The sequence below is a fragment of the Cyprinus carpio genome, chromosome A11 (assembly GCF_018340385.1).
Source record: "Cyprinus carpio isolate SPL01 chromosome A11, ASM1834038v1, whole genome shotgun sequence".
Classification (NCBI taxonomy): domain Eukaryota; kingdom Metazoa; phylum Chordata; class Actinopteri; order Cypriniformes; family Cyprinidae; genus Cyprinus; species Cyprinus carpio.
This window is the reverse complement of record NC_056582.1, coordinates 20,373,484-20,396,521: the sequence shown is the minus strand read 5'-3', so window position 1 is coordinate 20,396,521 and position 23,038 is coordinate 20,373,484. Positions and strand designations below refer to the sequence as shown.

The 23,038-nt window shown below is 37.7% G+C and overlaps 1 protein-coding gene across 1 annotated transcript in view; it reads left to right on the top strand.

Moving 5' to 3' along the window:
- The first annotated feature begins 1,246 nt into the window (after positions 1–1,246).
- The window catches only part of LOC109092515 (lysyl oxidase homolog 4-like), a 29,376-nt gene continuing 7,584 nt past the window's right edge, over positions 1,247–23,038 (top strand). The window contains 14 exon segments of the mRNA XM_042766713.1: positions 1,247–1,406; positions 2,554–2,824; positions 5,700–6,232; positions 7,317–7,519; positions 14,117–14,155; positions 14,233–14,479; positions 14,482–14,677; positions 16,236–16,390; positions 17,876–18,043; positions 18,959–19,121; positions 20,800–21,029; positions 21,031–21,044; positions 21,131–21,246; positions 22,901–23,037. Of these exon segments, the coding sequence (XP_042622647.1) occupies positions 2,563–2,824; positions 5,700–6,232; positions 7,317–7,519; positions 14,117–14,155; positions 14,233–14,479; positions 14,482–14,677; positions 16,236–16,390; positions 17,876–18,043; positions 18,959–19,121; positions 20,800–21,029; positions 21,031–21,044; positions 21,131–21,246; positions 22,901–23,037 (2,463 nt within the window). The 5' untranslated portion in view covers positions 1,247–1,406; positions 2,554–2,562.

Here is a 23,038-nt window from a genome sequence, read left to right as displayed (position 1 = left end):
CATTACTCACACTCTCACACACACACCAGTGTTAATAATGAATCTGTGAGTGAAGATCTCTCCAGCAGAGGACGCCACAACTACCAGAAAGAAATGAAGATGTGTAATGGAACAGTCATTAATTTAAACGCTGCCTACACATATAACTTAAAAAAGAAAGACTAGTTATTGCGTCTGTGGCTCCATTAATGGTCTGCATCACTTTTAACACCCTCGTCTGACGTTGAATCATCTGCAGAGTCTCATAAATGACTCATTGAGCTTGGAGTGTGATGTCAGTCCTCTTTGATTCTCCTCATCATCCGAAGCGATGCGGGTCTCTCAGAGAAGGACGTGATGATGGTCAGGATCTGCTGGAGAGAGAGTCTGTGTTTATTCCTTTCACACTCACTCATTTTGGGTGTGGACGCGCGCCAGAGATCGCAGTGCTCAATTACAGCACAAACACTGAGATTCTGAGAGCTTTAGGAGAAACTGCCAAACATGATGCATCAGTTTGGTTTACTGGTGCATAAATGAACAACAATCAGTGCGATCATAAAGACATTTTTACAATTAATGAGGAAAACATGAGTGACGCTTTCCAGTGTTAAACTCAATGGTTTCCAAGGCATCGCTATATGCAGTTACTATCGTGTTTTGTGTAGTTGTTATTTTGTTGCTATGCTAGTGTTTTTAGCGTGTTACAATGTTTCTTATAGAAGCCTATTTCCGGCATGGAACAGAAAATAAAAAAAGGAAATTGAAAGTTTATATGTTACAGTTCTAAAAAAGGCAGTTGTGACTTAATTCTTTTTTTAATATTATTATTTTTTTCTGGCTTTGACGAGTTTATATCATGCTATTCTCACTTTATATCTCACAATTCAAACTTTTTTAGAGTTCTGAGTTTACATCTTACTTTGTGTGTGTGTGTGTGTACAACTGAATACCATAATTTAGGTATTTGTAATAAAACTGTGGTTATATAAATAGTTGATCTGGCATTTTTGATCAAAATTTTGAGATTAAATGTTGCAATAAATTTTTTTATTTTTATTTTTTTATTTTTTTTATTCCATGACACAAAGAAGCTTCCCTAGTTTCTTCATGTCTGGTGTGAAAAGAGTTCGAATCTCTCCTTCTATGTTCATCCATCAAGTAAAAAATGTGTAAAATGAACTGAAACTGCTGCATGTAGAGTTGAGATAAGACTCAGAGTGAGTGCGTCCCTTTAAAACTGCTCTTTATAAAACAACTCACTGAAGAAGAAAAAAATAACTGGACTTTACATAAACCAGAAGAAAAAAAGGAAAAGTGAGAGAGAGAGAGAGAGAGCAGTAGCTGGCTGTAAGAGGTTTCTCATTCTCTGTCTGTCTCTCAGTCTTTCTGCTGCTCTGCTCTGATCACACGCGTCGCTCTGACAGGTGAGTTTACTGCTCATCATTCCTCTCATCATCACATTCATCTTCATCTGATTGATTGTTTTCTGCTCAGAGCATTCACAGATATTTCATGAAGCTCTATTGTTTTTCTGTCTGGTTTCCTCTGTAAGTTTTCTTTCAGTCTCTCAGTTTTTATTGGATTTACTTGCATGTTTAATAATAGTGTATTTGTGCATCACAATCTCTTTCTCTCTGAATTTAAAGGGATACATTACCCCAAAAAATATTCTGTCATCATTTACTCTCTGTCATCTCAAACCTGTATGAGGTTCTTTCTTTTAGAAAACACATGAAGATATTTGAAGAACATTGGAATCCAAGCCGCAGTGACTTTCACTGAATGGATAATAAAATGCAGACATTTCTCAAAATAGCCTATCTTCTAAATCATGACAGAATGTTGATTTTTGGCTAAATTTCCCATAAAGACTCCTTCCACTATGACCTTTAGAGTCTAACCTTTATATAGATATAAACTCAGAATTTCACAAATTTTGAGTTTATTTCTAACAGTTATGAGCTATTGTGAGTGTAAACAGACTTTTGCCTTTTTTACTCAGAATTTTGTTTAAATCCAACAATTGCTAGTTATTAGTTGATTAGATGAAAACTAAGAATTGGGTTGAACAGAAATGAAGATATTTGGGAACCAAACAACATTGAACCCCGTTTACTTTTATTATATAGACAGAAACAAGATATTTCACAAAATATCTTCTCATATTGTTGATTTTTGACTGAACTTTCCCATAAAGCTCCATCCACCATGAGCTGCAGTTCTCAGTGAGTTTTGAGGTACTTCTGAGCGTTTCAGTGGAGTGTGTGTGTGGTTTATACGCCTGCTGTTGTGCTTCGGTTGCTTCAGTTGTGTGATATAACACACAGCACACATGCAGCTGTGAATGTGATGATGACGGCCTCAGACCGCTGAAACATAAATGCATGCAGCTTCTGCGGTGATTTCAGATCAGCCTCAGATCTCCACGTCATGATCCAGTGATCTTCTGGTTAATTTGAACTTCTCGTAGTCTGGTCTGCTCTGTGCTTTGGGTTAATTACTGCTGACAGGAGTCATTAGCTCTGATTGCATTTGAGAAGGCTGATGTGTAATGCATGTGTCTGACCGCAGGCGGAGGACATGATGATGATGATGATGTTCCAGCTGCTCCTCCTGCTCCTCACCATCGCTCCGCTCACGCAGGGGATCCCAGGATTCCAGGTGCGTCTGGTGGGCGGCACGAACAAGTTCGAGGGCCGGCTGGAGGTGCTGTATAACGGCGAGTGGGGAACCGTGTGTGACGATGAGGTCAACATCAATCTGGCCAATGTGGTGTGTCGCGAACTGGGCTTTTCTCATGGAGTCACCTGGGCTCACAGCGCCAAGTTCGGCGAGGGCCGCGGTAAGAATCTCTACTCGGTGTTCAGTGAGGATGAAGGTGATGGGAAAAAAACAGAGAAACATAAATTAACATACGACAAGTTCCTGGCCTTTAAATGTTAGTTCCAACTTTTTCTCAGAATTTTGAGTTTATATCTAACAATTGCGATTTATTTATTCCGTGTTATTTATTCTGCGATGTAAATGCACAATTCTGACTTTTTCTCAGAATCTCGAGTTTATATCAAACAATTGCTAGTTATTAATTCCGAGATATTAATTCTGAGATGTAAACACACAATTCCGACTATTTTCTCCTAATTTCAAGTTTATATCTAACAATTGTGAGTTATTAATTCTGAATTATTAATTTTGAGATGTAAACACACAATTCCGACTTTTTCTCAGAATTTCGAGTTTATATCTAACAAATGCGATTTATTAATTCTTAGTTATTAATTCTGAGATGTAAACGCACAATTCCTACTTTTTCTCTGAATTCTGAGTTTATATGTAACAAATGTGATTTATTAATTCCGAGTTATTAATTCTGAGATGTAAACGCACAATTCCGACTTGTTCTCAGAATTTTGAGTTTATATCTAACAATTGCGATTTATTAATTCCTAGTTATTAATTTTGAGATGTAAACGCACAATTACGACTATTTTCTCATAATTTCAAGTTTATATCTAACAATTGTGAGTTATTAATTCCTAGTTATTAATTCTGAGATGTAAACGCACGATTCTGATTTTTTCCCTCAGAATTCTGAGTTTATATCTAACAATTCGGAATGATTCATTCTGAGATGTAAACGCACAATTCCGACTTTTTCTCAGAATTTTGAGTTTATAACTAACAATTGTGATTTATTTATTCCTAGTTATTAATTCTGAGATGTAAACGCACAATTACGACTATTTTCTCATAATTTCAAGTTTATATCTAACAATTGTGAGTTATTAATTCTGAATTATTAATTCTGAGATGTAAACGCACAATTCCGACTTTTTTTTCATAATTTTGAGTTTATAACTAACAATTGCAATTTATTAATTCCGAGTTAATAATTCTGAGATGTAAACGCACAATTACGACTATTTTCTCATAATTTCAAGTTTATATCTAACAATTGTGAGTTATTAATTCCGAGTTATTAATTCTGAGATGTAAACACACAATTCCAACTTTTCTAAGAATTTCGAATTTATATCTAACAATTGACCTATCGGTAAGCCCCACCCCCCTTAGTTACAGTTGCGAACTCGGACAAACAAATGGAGTTGCTAACTGTCTTACAATGACAGCTGTCAGGGATTTTAAAATAAATATCGTGGGTATTAATTTAAAAGCGAGGGTTTACAGATCACAATGCAAGCGGGAGAAGCTTCATGTTACATTCGTCACGATCGCAGATAACAACATCCCGGAACAACACTGTTCATGTATCACAGGGTACGATTCAATTAATATACATTTAACCAGTTTAATATGAAGAGACCTTCGTTTATGTGTTTTTGCCCTACACTGTACAAGATGTGAGAACAGTCCGCTATTTAGATTTGTATGGACTCACTAACTTAAACCTTTGCTATTTTTAGCCAGAGATACCTTGCTAAAGCACAAGATGACATTAATGTTCTGCTTGAGCAGATGAAAATGGTAACTTAATGAGAGTATGACAACCAGAAAATTAACAGTTTTGCCTTCATTGGGATTGCGGGTGAATGCTTGTTTGGGACATTTTGCTCCATTTTGTTTGGATTTAGGAAATAGAATAAAATAAAAACCATTGCCTATCCTCCAGGAACATCATTTTTCCATTTTTGAAGCATAAACACCATGAAGATGATACAAGCTTCGGATCTTCCAATGTTTCTCAATGGCGCTGAAACCTACAGATGTCCGAGTTCCGCTCCCCGTGAAACTGATACTTGACTCCCATTGGCTCATATGCGCTCGAGGGGAGGGGCTTACCGATAGGTCAATTGCAAGTTAATAATTCCGAGATATTAATTCTGAGATGTAAACACACAATTCCGACTTTTTTCTCAGAATTTTGTGTTTATAACTAACAAAATTTTGAGTTATTCATTTTGGTTTATTAATTCTGAGATGTAAACGCAGAATTCTGACTTTTTTTATCAGAATTTCAAATTTATATCTAACAATTGCGATTTATTAATTCCGAGTTATTAATTCTGAGATGTACACGTACAACTATGATTTTTTTTCTCAGAATTTCAAGTTTATAACTAACAATAGCGAGTTATCAATTCCGAGTTATTAATTCTGAAATTTAAACTTAGATTTCCACATTTTTCTCAGAATTTCAAGAAAAAAAATTAAGAGTTATTAATTGCAAAATATTAAATGCGAGATGTAAACGCTGAATTCCAAATAATCGCAAGATGTGAATTCAGACTTTCAGCGTTTTTCTCAGAATTTTGAGTTTATACATAACAAGTACAAGTTATTTGCGAAATGTAAATCTGAATCCTGAAGGAAAAGGTTGCGGGAAAAAAAAGGCAAAATTCTAAATTTACATCTTACAATTGATAATTTGCAGTTGTGAGATAAAAACTTAAAAGTACCCTTTTTATATATTTATGGATTTCTGCCATGGAATATTTTATAAAGCACTTAAATAATCAGGCTTTCCTCTTCATCTGATGTCATCAATCACTGTTATTGATCAACCGCCTTCATACAGACACACTTTCACTGTCCCATCAGTTTATCATGTCAGTTTATGTCAGTGTCTTTCACCCAGAAATTCATTTTGCAAGTCAAACAGGTTGTGAATGTCTCATGTTGACAGTCTGCTCATGTTGTTCCATCACACTCTTCTCTCAGTGCTCCAGTAGAAATGACTCTGGTTCTGGTGTGTTCAGGTCAGATCTGGCTGGATAATGTCTGGTGTTCGGGCAGCGAGAGCTCTCTGTCGGAGTGCCGGTCGAACGGTTGGGGTGTGAGCGACTGCACTCACGCTGAAGATCTGGGTGTCATCTGCAGTCCAGATCCACTCAGCCGGGGTCACATCCCCCGTTTCAGAGAACCTCCTTCACCTGAGACCTCTAACCTGGTCTCGAACGTTCCACACCGCGGGCACGAGATCGGCATCCACCGCAGCGGCCGCGGCCCGTCCTCACCGCGGCTCAACGGCCATCGAATCAATCTGCGCAGGAACGGGTTCGAGAGCGCCGTCACCCCGCGGGGACACATGTTACCGGACTTCCTGCGCAGCAGAGCCTCCTATAGACGAACACATGAAGTGACGCCCACTGAGACCACACCAAACACTGAGAGACCAGCACCAGCGCCGGAGCCGGAGCCGGAGCCGGTGCCGGTGCCGGTTTACAGTCCTGATCTCACTGTGGAGCACAGTAACAGGATGGATCTGGACTTCACTGACATGGATGAGCAGGTCAGAGTCTCTAATGCTCAGCAAGGCTGCGTTTATTTGATCAAAAATAGAGTAAAAAAAGTCTTCAGTGTCACATGATCTTCAGAAATCATTATAATATGATGATTTGCTGCTCAAGAAACATTTCTGATTATTATTAATGTTGAAAACAGTTGTGCTGCACAATATTTTTTCCATTCAAAGGGGTAAGTATGATTTAAAAAGAAATATATATATATATTTATTCATCAAGGACACATTGAATTGATGGAAAGTGACAGTAAAGACGTTTATAATGTTACAAAAGATTTCTATTTCAAATAAACGCTGTTCTTTTGAACTTTCTATGCATCTGTGAATCCTGGAAAAGAATTTAAAGACAAAGCAGTGTAAACATGCTGTGAACCGCTGTCGTCTGATGATTGACAGCTCTCTGGAGGATCTGAGTGGCTCTTTCAGCACTTCCTGTCTGTGAGCTCAGTTACAGGCAGAGACTCCAGGAATAGACAGTAAAGCTCCTCACTGGATCCATAATCCATAATGCTTTATTAATATTTTAACTTTATAGAGCTGCTGTATCATATTTGATCATATCCAAGTCAATCTCCTCATGTCTTCTGTCTTCTGAGTGTTTTATCCAGTCAGAGCTCTTCTAGTGTAATCAGCTTCAGCTGCTGCTTCTGGTGTCAGATCTTGAGTGATTTTGATCAAGTAAAGGTCAGAAATAACTGCAGTAATATCTCCAGATGAACTCTTACTGGACTGAAGCAGCTCAGCTTTACCTGATTCTCCATCAATCATGTTTTAGAGTCTCAAATCTGATCATCAGGATCTTTTGAGGAGCGTTTGTTTCCAGAAGCTTTACTTTCACTGTTCCTCAGCGGAGGAATGATCTTCACAAGCCTTCAGAACATCTCACATCTTCTGAGGAGCCTTTATTTCTTCATCTCTCAATCACTGCATTATATGTTTGGATCATTTACATCTCATCTCATTACTGGAGATATAGAGCGACGCTATCAAACAATAGATGTTCTGTTACTGTATGTCATCTGTCAGGCTTCGCAGGGTTAATGTTTGTCCGTGTCTCTTGTCGTCTGGGTAGCTGCAGCTGGACGAGGTGCGTCTCCGACCCGTTCTGACCGTCCTTCAGAGCACTGCCATGGTAACGGAGGGTGTGCTGGAGGTGAGGCATGCTGGGAAATGGAGGCAGGTGTGTAGTCAGGGCTGGGATCTGAGCAGCAGTCGTGTGGTGTGTGGCATGCTGGGATTCCCGTCCGCGGAGCAGCACGACACACGCGTGTACCGGTGAGTATGAGCATGCTTCATCAACATACTGAGAGCACACTTATCAAACGAGTTTGTGTCACCTGATTTAATCCAGAATATTCTGTTTATTTGTGTTTAATCTGGAATATTTCAAGTTTCAGGTGGTTTCTAGATCATCCAGCTTGGTCATCAGTGGGTTTAAGTGGTTAACTGATGCAGACTGATTGGCCAACAATTAACCAGCTCCCATGTGTACTAACTAGCGTTATTATAGTTAACTAAAACTAAAACTAAACTGAAACTTAAATTAAAAACATGAAAAAAATCTGTAAGTAAATATATTAAAATATAAAAAGTAGTCTCAGACCACTAGAGAAAATGCTTATATTTTGCCATTTTTCAATTTAATAGACATTTTAACAAATTATACGTCGATGAAAGTTGAAGTTGAACATAAAATGTGAGAATGCCTTTCAGCACCATTTGAACCAGGGTTATTAAAGTTAAAAATAAATAAATAAAGTAAATAATAATAATTTTTACAAAATTGTAATAATTAAAAATAATAAATGTTTACTGAAATAAAATAAAACATAAAAACTTAAACTTATTTAAAAATGTTAAAAATGCTATTTAAATTAATTAAACCTGTAAAGACATATATTTTTAATGACAAAAACACAGAACAAAATTAATAAAACATTTACTAAAATTAATATATTAGCAAAACTTATAAAAGTATACTAATAATACTAAAATAACATGAAAACTGAAACTAAAATACAAATAATAATAATAATTTAGTTTAACTTGATGTACTAAAATAAATAAACTTAAATAATAATCAAAACTGAATTCAAAATATTATCAAGAACTATAAAGTGATACTAAAATAAGACTAGTTTGAGTGTGTTAAAGCTGAACTGAGGATGACTTTGTCTGTAAATCATGGTCGCTGTGAGATTTCAGGCCGCTGTCGTCTTTCTAAACATCTGCCTGCAGAAACTGAACTCTAGCACAGACTGTGTTTAGTGTCAGATTGAGATTCAGCATGTGTCCTCCTCTAATCGCATGTAATTAGGTGCCTCCATCCGTCTGTCTCTCATACATGTGTCGCTGAGTATCCCAGGTGTCTGTTCTGTGCTGCACTTCCTGTGAGGACGAGCGCTTGTGTAACACGTTCAGAAGCCGCAGAGACTGAGAGACCGCACGAGCCCTAAATAAAACAGAGACAGGCTTCCTCTGTCTTCACAGGAACCGCTGGCTCTTTTTATGGAGCGACTGCCCCGTCTGGTTCAGTTTCTGACCGATACACTTTCTCCTTCATCAGAGTGCCTGTGTTTCCATCAGCTCTCACGTCCACTTCCTGCTGAATGAAGCCGCTTCGGTCATCGTGTTGTGTTCAGTCGTAACAGGACACAGGAGGATCGTGAGATTCAGAGGAAGCGTGTCGTGATCTGACCCGATAACTGACCAACTGAGACTGATTATTATATCAGAGTTATTATAGTCACACCATCTTCATCAGCAGCGTCCAGCTGAACAGACCTTCAGTCACCATCATACGCCAAAAAAAAAAAATATATATATATATATATATATATACACACACACACACAGTAGGTGGACAACCAGAATGGGTATTAACGCCGCGCGTACCCCGCCGCAGAGCCGCGGCGTTAACTGCAAGTCAGTCGCGTGTTAAAATCATTCGCGAAACTACCGCCAGGTGGTGCAAAGGGACGGATTGCGAAATTAATGTAATTGTAAAATGTTGGTTTGTTAATGGAGATGAAAGGACGAAGTAAAACAACAATAACATTATAATGTAACATTGTAACATCCTTAAAAACCATTAGAACATTTACACTGAATTAAATTCAAAACAAGGGATAGTTTTAGGCTCATTTCGGTTCATTCTTGGTTAAAAAAAAAACTGTCTTCAGTCTCCATATGTAGAGCGAAATGAGAACGGTCCAGCATTTAGAAATAATTCTTATTAACTCTGTTATTATTCTTGATTTTTATAACTGCTAACAGTTTGCATTTTCAAATTATGCCTTATGTGTGACCAAAAATGGAGTATTTTCTGTTTCAACTGTTTGATGGCGCTGGTGCCTCATATTCATTAGAAACAGTCGAACTCGTCATCCACCGCGAGCTACGGTACACTTTGGCATATTTTTGTTCATTATAAATTTTTTCAGTCGAATACTGAAACACGCGTGAACTACAAAGCCTATTTCCAAATGAGCAACATCACAAATAAGGAAACATTTGGATTTCTCCAGAATGAGAGAACTCAACGTTTCCTTATGTTTCCTTTAAATTTCCTATATATTATTTTTTTTTTTAACTAAGCTTCATATACTAAAAATATATTTATCCATTAGAATCATAATTTTTTTATTATTGTTCTGTTCTGATAAATTTGTTAAATGTAAAGTGAGGGGAACTAAAAATATCCTGTTGGCGCCTATAACATTATTAGGCCTGCCGTTATTATTTCTGAATGTAATATAATGCAACTTATACATGACTTTTTTTTTCCTCTCACAAAAAAATAAAACATGCAGCAAAAGAAAATAGGCAATTAATCAGTTAAAATGTGTTACTGTGGGTTAAAAAAAATACATTATATACTTAGGAACAGAGTCTGGGCCTAATCTAGGCTATGTTGGTAACTATTTACAAGTTTCATGTATGTTTTTATCCAGGGGGTTTTTTTTTTTTCATTGCATCTGAAAATGACTTTATGCATCACATTCACTTCGCACGCTCTGCGCAGAACCTGCCTCCCGCGATGCTCAGCTGTGGATGATTTAAAAATGTTTGATATAAAGGTTGCTGTCCCATTTAATACAGGAATTGTTTATTTAAAACAAGAAGAAAAAATCTAATTATATTGTTAGTTTTATGCTAACATGCAATCAAGGTCTTCGTATACTATACAAGATACAAGATACAAGGACATTTTCACCCGTTTCAATTTATAAACTCCTTGAGATTTTAAAGTCAGTTTAATAGTATTGAAATTCAAGTTGAATCTAGTATAAAAAAATATTTTAATTGCTTAAATTATTTCTATGAATTAATAATATGTTAGCATGACTTTTTCATCATATCATTTTTTACGAGCTGTATTCGTTTTCCAACACCAAGCACCCACTTTTTTCTTTTTGAAATCTATTATTCACTCGCATATCTCCTACAACGGGGATGGGTTTTTTTTTGCAAGGTGCCACTGTCAGGGAGTCAAAAGATAATTACATCATCATTAGAGTTGCCAATTAACTTCAGAAATGGAAAATAAGGGCTAATTGAGATTCTTTCTTTTATTCTTTATTTATAATGTTTATTCTTGTATAAAATAAGTGTTTATTCTTTAAGAAAATAAGGTACAGAATAAGGGACAATTCAAATATTTATAACGATAATATATATTTTTTAATAATATAGGCTTATATCTGCCTGCAGTTAAAAAGTTATCATATTTGTTTTGCTTCAAAAATTTATGTAGACTACAATTATTCTAAAAAAAAATAATAATAATAAAAATAAATAATGTCATTAAAAAAAAGCCATCGGCATTAGTAAATTTGACCATTTTACCAGCATTAGTAGGCTTTATATCAGTTTCAGAGCTCTTCCTCAGAGTCTGGATTCATTAAAACAACAGAAGTCTGAGAAAGGCATCAAAACAAAAATCTGCCAAACTATCTGTTTTTGCTCTGAATTCTTTCTTTTTCTGACCCCCCCGGCAGATACGTGTTCTTCTTCATGTGTTAAAGGTCTCGGATGTTAGACGTGCTGGAAACAGAGCAGTGTGTGTGTATTGTTCTGTGAGGAGCTGTGATTTATTCCTGAGTGCTAAATGACGGGCTTGAGTCTATATTAAACTCCAGCCGCAGTGAGATTCTGTGCTACTGCGAGTGATTTTTAATAGCTGGGTTCGCTCAGCTGTTTCAGGACTCCACCCGGTTCAGCTCGATTCTGTCTGTTGTTTCGTTTCAGCTCTTCAGCACTAGCTTGACTTTATATTTGCAGATTAAAAGTGATTTCATTTCAGTCCAGGAGAGTACAGAGATGTTTGGTTTTGTTGAAGAAAATCCCAGTGTTTTACACAAAACAGGTTATTAAAGTGATCAAACCCATATGGCAAAAAAAAAAAAAAAACTTATTTAAAAACACTTTTTAAAAACATGGCAAATATATATATATTTAAATATATTATAAAACCATATATATATATATATATAACACTTTTAAATATATTTAAAAGCATGGTAAAGATATATATTTAGGAAATGTATTTTCTTGAATTTCAAAAATATTTTTGATTGAGCTTCACTGTTTAAAACACATATTTAGGATATATTTGAAATATATTTTGGTCAGAAAACATGTATATTTTGAATGCTGTGTGTTGTGATCTGAACAGACTGATTGTCTCGTGTGTTTTCTGTGTGTTTTCGTGTCTGACGATGTCGCTCATTAATGCTCTGATCTTCTCTCCGGGTGGCTCTCGGGTCATGTGTCTGCTCTCAGCCAATCACAGCCCTGCATGGATCTCTGTTGATGTGGCAAATAAGTGGTTTCCTAAAGTCACGCTGCCAACTAGAGCAGACCACCAGCGCTCAGACAGACGATATATATATATATATATATAAGTGCTTTCTGTGGTGTTTCTGTGAGTTTGTTGTGTTTCCATGCGACACAGAGAGCTCTGTGTGTTTCAGCAGGTGCTTGTGGGTATTTTTAACTGCTGCTTTAATTCAGTGACTCGTTAGGACGGTCATTTCAGCTCTTTTGTTTAACCTCCTCTAAACTCAGCCACTGTATGCAGCGCTGCAGGCCAAAACCCAGAAACAAGCTGCATTTAACACTTCCAGCTCCGTCGTCCTGAACTCAATGGAGTTTTGATTGTTTTTTTTGGGTAAATGCCTAAAATAATGTCTGATTAATCTTCATGTTGTGTTCCGCTCATTTTATCACAAGGATTTGAGGATTTTCTTTTTCCTAAAAACGCTAGTTAATGGTTTCACGCTGGACTAAAACATACTGGCTTCATTCACACAGGATAGAACAACTTACCAAAACATTTCTGATCATTTTTGCACTTTTTTTGGTCACACTTGTGGTGTTTCCAGTCAAAATTATTGGCCAACAAAAAAACTGTTATGCTATATTATCACACAAGGGTATTGTGTGGAAAGTCGAAAATGAGTGTTTCTTTTGATCTGGTGTTTGCTGGTGAATCGTTTGAACTGAATGATCGAAGTCACGAGTTTGAATCAACCGGATCGGTTCCAGTGTAAATGACTCACTCAATCGAATCGGTTCGTCTGTTCCTCCGGTTTTCTCGTCTTCAGTCATGTTTACACGACACTGTCAGCATTATTTCTAGCTAACTCGCTAGTTTAATGACATTGACTGAAATAAATGAAAAAAATGTATGATGTTTACAAATAAAATATGCATATTTCCATTCCAAAGATAACATCCAACACAAATCTAGAACATATTCAGGTGAGGAAACCGGTTTACTGTGAACTGGTGACTCATGTTAACATTGTGCTTTATGATCGAGTTTGTAGATTAATTAACTGTATTTGAAATAGTTTAACGCTGCAGTTCAGTTGCTGACAGTTCAACAGAAATCAGCTGAAAGCATGCAGTGAATGTTCAGTTTAATAGTATAAACTCTAATAAATATGTGTGAAAATTGCTAAATATTAGGAGAAACATGTCATAGCATCCCTACTAAATTCTACACACTTGTTATCACCAAATATTGGAATTCAGTCTTTTGTCAGCTTGTTTTCATTCATATTGGTGTTGAATTGATTGATCGTAGGTTACATTGATCTGAATGCGTTTGGCAAAGTGACTTGCATGACATTCGGGGAACACATTTACTCTTTATCAGTTCTTGCTTTCCCTGGTAATCAAACCCACAAGCTTGGAGCTGCAAGCGCCATCATTTCCTCTCTAAACTACTGGAAAGTACAGGAAACATGGGTGCTGTTTCTGAGTCTCGTTCTGAACCTCTGGGTTTTTTTCACTGATACTCAGACGCTGATGTGTTTCAGATTCTAGACCAGAATACACCAGGGCCTCGTTTCGCCGTGCTTTCATGCACATACTCCGCTGGAGCTGAGATATATGGACGGGAAACACAAGCATGAGTGGTTTTGGCTCAGAACATGGAGATCTGTGTGTGAACGTCTGCTGACCACAAACCCTGCAGAAAGTCCCGGAGTGTTTCCATAGAGTTTATTTACCATCTACTGCTCGCTGGCGATGCTATGCATATATACAGACACGGTCGGAGTTATTGGCCCCCTTGGTAAATATGAGCAAAGAAGGCTGTAAAAATAAATCTGCATTGTTTATCCTTTTGATCTTTTCATTCAATAAATTCGCAAAAATCTAACCTTTCATTGAGGTAGACCAGTTGAAAGTGGAGTTGAATCTCTTTAGAAAATAAATGATTTTTGTGAGTTTTTTACCAAGGGGCCCAATAATTCTGACCACAGCTGTATGTGACTGACATACACAAACAAGCTCGGTCGCTCAAGTGAAGCCTGTTTATTTAGTCCAGTCCTATTTATTGGCTCATTTGTGTTGTTTCAGGAAACTGTGGGACTCAAAGATGGAGGATCCAGCCACAAGGTACGGCTTCATTATCTGTTTGTTGTCAGTGCTGGCTGTATGAAGGAACTCTCAGAGTGATGTGTGTGTGTCTGCAGGTCTGCGGCCCGTAAGAAGGCGTTCTGGGTCGAGCGGGTTCAGTGTTCGGGTTCGGAGGTGTCTCTGGCGCAGTGTCGAGCGCAGCTCTCCGTCCCGCGGCGCGACGTCCCCTGCTCCGGAGGGATGCACGCGGTGGTGCGCTGTGTTCCCGGCGCTCAGTTCTCCAGAAGCACGCCCCCTCTGAACGTGAGTGCTGCACAAGATCCAGCTGTGAGCCCTGGCTCCGGTGACGCGGCTCACGTGTCTGTGTGCTCCCGCAGCGGCGGTGCGTCTGAAGGGCCGGTGCGCGGCTGGGCGAGGGCCGGGTGGAGGTGCTCCGCGAGGGTAAGTGGGGGGGACCGTGTGTGACCATCGGTGGGGACCTGACAGCGGCCAGCGTGGTGTGCAGAGAGCTGGGCTTCGGCTCGGCCAGAGAGGCCCCGCGAGGAGCGCTCATGGGTCAAGGTAATGTCACCTCCGCATGGTAAAAGATTCAGAGCTGATACGAGCTCAGTGCTATTTCCTCTTTCCCAGTGACTGATGGGTGCTGAGTTTTTGAGTTTCTCAGGCAGTCTAAACAGAAAACATGACACACTCACACAGACGCCGGTCAGACGCCGCGATGGGAATGTTTAGTTCAGTCTTCACGCTCCTGTGAGAACACTGTAGTTTGTGCTGCACGGTTTGGGGGCAAAATCTAAATTAAATTTTTCCTTAAAAAAGTGAATATATATATTAAATAATAAAAAAGATATTATGTTTACTGTTACTATTACTAAATAAAATTATTAAACAAAATAGTCATTCCTAACCCTAACTCCATGCACAATTTGGCCATAAAATTGTGATTATATATCAATATGACTAATAATAATATTATTATTTAATTAGAAAATGTTTATTGCTATTATTATTATTACATTAAAAAATACAACAAAAATAAATAAATATTCCTAATCATTTTGGCACAATTTGAAAAAAAAAAAAATATATATATATATAGTTATTATCATTGACATTATTATTAAACTAAAGTTTTAAACAAAATAATAAATAATAAATATTTCTAAATTTCTAAATAATTAATAATAATCATTTATTATTACCATAAAATATGAAAAAAAATAATTCCTAACCCTTACCACCCTGCACAATGTGGCCATAAAATCGTGATTATATATCAATATGACTACAAAATCAATATATTAATTGTATTATTATTATTTTTATTATTATTATTATTATTATTATTATTACTACTACTACTACTACTACTGCTACTACTAAAAAAAAAATATATATATATATTTGTAACCCCAACTATTCTTATATTTAAAAATACAATTAAAAAATTGAGTGTTTAAGAGCAATAATGGTCTTCTATTCATTTTCAAACTTTCAACAGAGAGACTAGGCTTTTTATTTTTGGTGTAATGTTGGTCCAGGACTAACCAGCATAAACCAGTCTGGTGGCTTCTTGAGTTTTTCAGATGTTGTGGAACAGAAAGGCCCTGAAGGCTTGCTGCAGACCATGCACATCACAACATAAATACCCCAGCACCATTATGATGAGTCTTCCCAGCATGCTCTCCTATACCATGTGCATTTGTTCCATGGTCTCAGGTTTGGGGTTTTGCCCTGGTGTTTGACTGCCTCTATTTTGAGGGTTAATGTTCTGAATTATACTCTGTCAGTCTGTTCTTCAGTGATGAGGAGAATAAGAGACACGTCTGCTGGTGACTTCATGACCCAACCGTGCACAAATTACAGGGAGTCTCGTCCATACACACGCGTCTCTCCGTCCCGTCTGCTGCTATTTCCATCTATTAAACGCTTCCATTTGGCCCGTGTGTGTAATTTACTGAATCCAGCGTCCACATCACACATGCACGTCTGCCCCCGTTTATATTGCGATCAGGCCAGTTGCAGTTTTCTGCCAAACACAACGTGCTAATGACTATTTCTAGCAGGTAAACTGGCTTGTGGTGTCCAGCTCGTGGAACATGTGTTTGTGTTTGTGCAGGTACGGGTCCGATCCACATGAACGCGGTGCAGTGTTCGGGCCGGGAGAGCTCCATCACACAGTGCCGCTCCCAGGAGGTGCCTCTGCGCTCATGCAAACACTCCCAGGATGCATCTGTCCGCTGCAACGTCCCCAACACTGGCCTGAGCGCGACGGTACGTGCATAGACACTTACTTTAATCTTTAGTTTTCTTCTACTTCTTCCGCTCTTGAGTCATTGGCAGCCTGTACAAGCAGATGGTAAAAAGCTGTGAAATTTGGCACACAGATAAAAGTCAGTATGAACATTAATCATAGCAAATTTAGAGTCTTTAACTCAAACTCCCTAGCGCCACCAACTGTCCAAAGTTGTACTCATGTTATTCCAATAACCGTACAATAACTAGAAACAAAATTCTTGAAATTCTTAACTCCTCCTAGACTGTTGCTCTGATCTTCACAAAAACCAAACCAGATCGTCTTCAGATCATGCCGAAAAAAGTTCAGGAATTCAAATTGATTCGTCAAATCGTTCTCAAATAACACACGGATAAATCTGATGATGAGTTTGCCGAAGTGGAGATGAGGCTATATCTCCACAACACTTTACCATATTCCAACCAAACTTGGTGTGTGTAATGACAACCGTGACCTGAGGACACCTGCAGAGTTTCGGCACAGCGCCACCTAGTGGTCAGGAGATACATACCCTGGATCATGCTGAGAACATCAATACCAATTACAAACTTCCTCTCTGCCGTTTTGATTCTCTTTGAAAACCTACGTTTCTGAAAAGTGTTTGTCTGATTTTCAAGAAAATCAAACCAGATCATCTTCAGATCATGCTGACTAAAAGTTAAGGAATTCCGATTGATTCATCAAAAATCTTTCTTGAATAGTGTGAACAAATTTGACGAAGATCATGGCACAGTGGGTGTGAGGCTGTATCTCTGCAGTGCTTTAATATATTCAGACCAAACTTGGTGTGTGTTACAACAGACATGACCTGAGGACATCTGCACAGTTTTAGCACAGCACCACCTAGTGGTCAGGAGATAGATTCCCTTCCTGTCCGATATCATGGTGAAATTTGGAGTACATTTGGACGACAAAGGTGTTCAAAAAGTGTTCACTTAAAATATTTGTTTCACAAATGCACAGATTTGAAAACAGCTCCCCAGCTTAATGTCTTTAAAAAGGAGTTTTTTCTATTTTCTTTGAAAACCTACTTTTTCAAACTCCTCTTAGACTGTTTGTCTGATTTTCACCAAATTCGATTCAGATCATCTTAAGAGCATGCTTTTATCATTTAACACATCAACAATTAGAAATTATTTTAAAGCTGTAACTCTGTGACACTTTTGCATGTTGACACCAAGCTTTGAACATGTGACTGTGACCTCACACTGAATACACCATATCAGTTTTGTCAGAGCGCCACCTATTGGTCAAAAGTGATAAGCAATTTTTTGACGTTTTTTAATGATTTTATCTAACAACATTTATAAATGGCTTTGATTACTAATTTGTGCAGTTGGTCTGGTGTTCCCTACAATGTTTAGCTCCTCATTTTCCCTTTTATTGTACTTAAAGAATGCTTGCATCCATATATTTTGAGCAAAATTGAAGACGTGATATTTGATCTGTCCTGTAATGCTCAGGTGCGTCTGGCGGGGGGGCGGGAGGCGGCGGAGGGCCGGGTGGAGGTGCTGATGGAGGTGAACGGTCAGCAGCGCTGGGGCTCCGTCTGCAGTGAGAACTGGGGCATTAATGAAGCCATGGTGGTGTGTCGACAGCTCGGCTTCGGCTTCGCTTCCAGAGCCCATCAGGTGCGTGTTCTACATCTGTACGTCACAGAGCATTCACTTATGTGAGATAATTACACCAAATTATTTAGATGACAGACTTTGGCTCAGGCATTTCAGAATTATTAAAACAGCATTTGAGATGGTGTCCGATGAGATGAATTTATTCTGTAAATGTCTTTCCATCGTAGTTTCTGTGCGTGTCTTGTCATTGGATTAAAAAAAAGATCCGACTCAATTGAGCTAATACGTTATTTATGCACAACTTGGCATTTTCATCCAGCGTTTTTTATTCGATATCCCAAAATTTGCATAGGTTGATGGAAACATAGCTAGTGCAGCATTTCTCAGGGAGGTTGTTTTAATCTCTTGTCCATCACACTATGAAGAAAACTGGCCAGCCAATAGGATTTGTGCTTTTGGTCACATGGGAAGCATGTCAGCACTTTATTTCTTTTCTGTGACCAGTGGGTGTCAGAAATGTAATTTCTTCGAGTGTGAACAGGTCGTAACGCTTGTTTATCAGCACAAACTCTCTCGGCTCGACTGTTATTGTGCTGAAGCAGCTTGAAGAGACTCTTATGAGTGACAACTGAACAATCACTCACTGAAATCAGTCTCAGTAGTAACGGAGAGCTTAATCACTGTTTACACCCGTGGAGCTTTAGTTTTCAAGGCTGTTGTTTCCCATGCAGAGGTAATTACAGCCCTGCACAGATTCAGGGAAAGAGCAGGAAACCCAGAGAGAAAACAAACCCAAAATAGAGTGCTGGACCAGAGCACATTTTCACTCTTATAAAAGCAGCTCTCGCTAAATAGACGGTGGAGAGGAACGTGGAAAGTATTTGATAATGTGCATGAATTAGTTGTAATAGCTGGCATTATTAGACTCTGGGTGGGTTCCTGCGGCCTCAGTCACGCGTTCGGTCCGTCCTGCAGGACACCTGGTTCTGGCCCAGCAGCTCCGGGTCCGAGGACGTGCTTCTGAGCGGAACACACTGCATCGGCACCGAGCTCTCCATCCAGCAGTGCAACAGGAACGGACAGGTGTACTGCCCACGAGGGGGCGGAGCCAGAGCCGCCGGAGTCACCTGTGCCGACGGTACGAGCACACCTCAACACACACACACACACTCACACTCATACACACACACACTAACACACACTAACACTCTCACACACACACACACACACACACACACACACTGAGGGTCTCTATAACACACACACACACACACACACACACACACACACACACACACTTGCTTTGCCTCACACACACACACACACACACACTCACTCACACACACACACACACTCTCTCACTCTCACACACACACACACACACACACACACACACACACTAAACACTCACACTCATACACACACACACACACACACACACACCTCACACTCTTTCTCTCTTTCACACACACACACACTAACACACACTAACACTCTCACACACACACACACACACACACTCACACTCACACTCATACACACTAACACACACTCACACACACACACACACTAACACTCTCTCTCACACACACACACACACACACACACACACACACAACACTAAAACACTCACACACACACACACACACACACACACACTCACACACACACACACTAACAACACACAATTACACACACACCAAACACACCACACACTCGACAATAACACACTCTCACACACACACACACACACACACACACACACACTAACACTCTCTCACACACACACACACACTCAGACACTAGACTTCACACATGCAAAGTGATTATGAGCAGCAGGATATGACATTAATCTCCAGGACTTGATATCCTATAATATTGATTATTATATAATATATTAAAATGTAACAAAATAATAAATTATTTAAATTTAAAAAAACCTTACTAAAATTCATTAAATAATTAAATGTCAAATTAAAATAAATACATATTTAAATAACTAAAATAAAACACTTTCTAAAAAATTAACTCAATCATACAAATGTCAAATTAGCATAAATATTTTCATTATAAATAATTTGTTAAACATAAAATAATACACTTACTAAAAACAATGTTTTGACAAAAATATCAAATTAAAATGTAAATAAACAAATTAATAATAAAACTTTCAAAATAAAACACTAAAAATTAATTAAATCATACAAATTTCAAATGAACAAATATTCATAAAATATTAACAAAAAATGATGAAATCACAAAAATATCAAATTAAAATAAATCATTTTAAAATAAAACATTCAAAACAAAATACTAAAATGAATAAAAAAATACAAATGTCAAACTAATATAAATAAATAATTAAAAACTAATTAAAATAATAATAATAAAAAAAATCCTTACTAAAAATTCAATAAATCACAAAAATCTCAAATTGAAAATTAAAACAAAATAAAATGCTTACAAAAAAATAATTATTCATAAAAATAAAATGCTTCACATGTATTAATGCATAAAAATGTCAAAATTAAAAATTAAAACCCTTACCAAAAAAGGTGATATATTTCATCAGTTCACCTCCATGTCATATCATAATTTACCATGAACATGCAAATCTGTTAACTTAAAATCTGAAGGGGATTTAAAGTAAATATTTCTGAAGGGGTTCAGCCGACTGACAGGTCTCGGTTTAATGTAATATTCTGATTAAAAATGCTCCAGAATGTTGTGTGTTGTGTTTCGATGCAGCAGAGTGTGTGTGATGAGTGTGTGTTGTGTGTGTGTATGTGATGAGTGTGTGTTGTGTGTGTCCTCAGCGGCTCCGGATCTGGTGATCGACGCGCAGCTGGTGCAGGAGTCTGCGTATCTGGAGGACCGTCCGCTGCACCTGCTGACCTGCGCTCACGAGGAGAACTGTCTGTCGTCCTCCGCCGCGCGCATGACCTGGCCCTACGGTCACCGCCGCCTGCTGCGCTTCTCCTCACGCATCATGAACCTCGGACGAGCCGACTTCAGACCGCGAGCCTCGCGAGAGTCCTGGACCTGTGCACCAGTGCCACCGGTGAGTGTGGTCATGTGACGCTTCACGGGCCAATCAGAGCCCAGGACTGTGTCACGTGACTGAGCCGCGCTCCTCCTCTGTTACAGACACTACCACAGCATCGAGGTCTTCACAAACTACGACCTCCTGACCCTGAACGGCACAAAAGTGGCGGAGGGTCACAAGGCCAGCTTCTGTCTGGAGGACACGTACTGCCCTGAAGGTGAAGCTCCTCACTGCTACAGAGACACGCAAGCCAGGAAAACAAAATCATTTCTAATCAGACATGACAGGCTTTAAAATAAGACCAAACTGATGCTAATCAAGGCATTTCTTATTTGACATCACTCCTCAACAGCTGTTTCTGTCTCAGGAAGACTTGTTTTGAAAGTGACTTGTAGACTTGGAGAAGTCATGAAATGAATTCAGTCTGAAACACCAAGAGCTTTTTTATCATGAATAGACCTGTGAGTGAAACTGTGTCCAGTCAGTCCTGTGCGGAACTCTCCAGTTCTCACACTTAATTATTCTAGTTTGACTTTAATTCTTTATTATTAAAAACAACAACAGCTAAAAAAAAGAATAAAGAATTTAATGTATCTGGCCAAAAACATACTTGAGTGAAGTTAAAGTTAAAGCAGTGAGTGTAGAAGTTACCGCTCAAAATTATTTGTGATTAATTGAATTAACGAGCACCTTGCTTGTGTCATTAATTTGATTACAAGTTAATTAACTGACAGCCTTAATTATGAAATATTTATTTACTTTAATATAACGGCAGTAGCATTAATCCATTCTCTGAAAATGTTTAACATTTTATAATGTCCTTTAATTGTTTTTGAAATGAGAGAACAAAAAAAACTATTAAAAAAAAGTTTGTTTTTTTATGTAGAAAACATTAGATTTTTTAAATCAAAGATTTATAACATAAAAAAAGAGTAGTGGAATCTCTGAATCTTTAAATGAATTCTGAGGAAATCTCAGTGAACTAATGGATCTGATGTTGATAACTTCAGCTCAGTTAAAGCTTTATACATCATATTTTTACATTTTTTCTCTTTATGGATTTTCTGAATTGTATTTTTACTTTCAGAACCATGTTGTTGTTCGGCTTGAGTAAAATAACGCCAGAAAACTGATCAGATAATAATGAGCTGAACACTTTTTGGGCTCTCCAAAAACCTTTATATTTTTTTTCATATACTTTTTTTTTTTTTTTTTCTTTTTTCAGACGTTTTTCTTTTTTCAAAATGTTTTTTTTCGAAGACTTGTTTCTTTTTTTTTTTTCAAAAAAAAAAATTCAGATTTTTTTTCTTTTTCAAAGACGTTGTTTTTTTTTTCTTTTTTCATATTTTTTTTTTTAAATGTCTTTTCTTTCTTTTCAATTTTTTCGAGAATTTTTTTACTTTTTTCAAAAAACTTTTTTATTTTTTCAAAAACTTTTTTATTTTTTTTTTCATATTTTTGTATTTTTTAAAATACTTTTTTCATTTCTTTTTTTCAGACTCTTTTATTTATTTTTTTTTTTTTCAAAAACAAATTTTTTTTTCAAAAGCTTTTTTGTTCCAAAGACTAGTTTCTCTTTAAAAAAGGTTTTCCTTCTTCAAAATCCTTTTTCTTTTTTCAAAAACTATTTTCTGCATAATAATCAGATAATAACGAGCTGAGAACAAAAATGTGACGAGCACTTTTCAAATCAGATTAAAATCATAAGGAGTAAAAATATAGATTTTTCATGTATTTAGTGTCATTTTAGACTGGAGTGAAAAACGAACCCCACAGAATAACTCTACAGTACAGTGATCATGTAAAAACTCTATTTCTGCTGATCCTGAGAGAGAGTTTAATGATGTCCTGCTTGGTCTCCACGGTAACAGGCCTGACTAAACGCTACGCCTGCTATAACATGGGCGATCAGGGCATCACTGTGGGCTGCTGGGATACGTACCGCCACGACATCGACTGCCAGTGGGTGGACATCACCGACGTCCGGCCCGGAGACTACATCTTCCAGG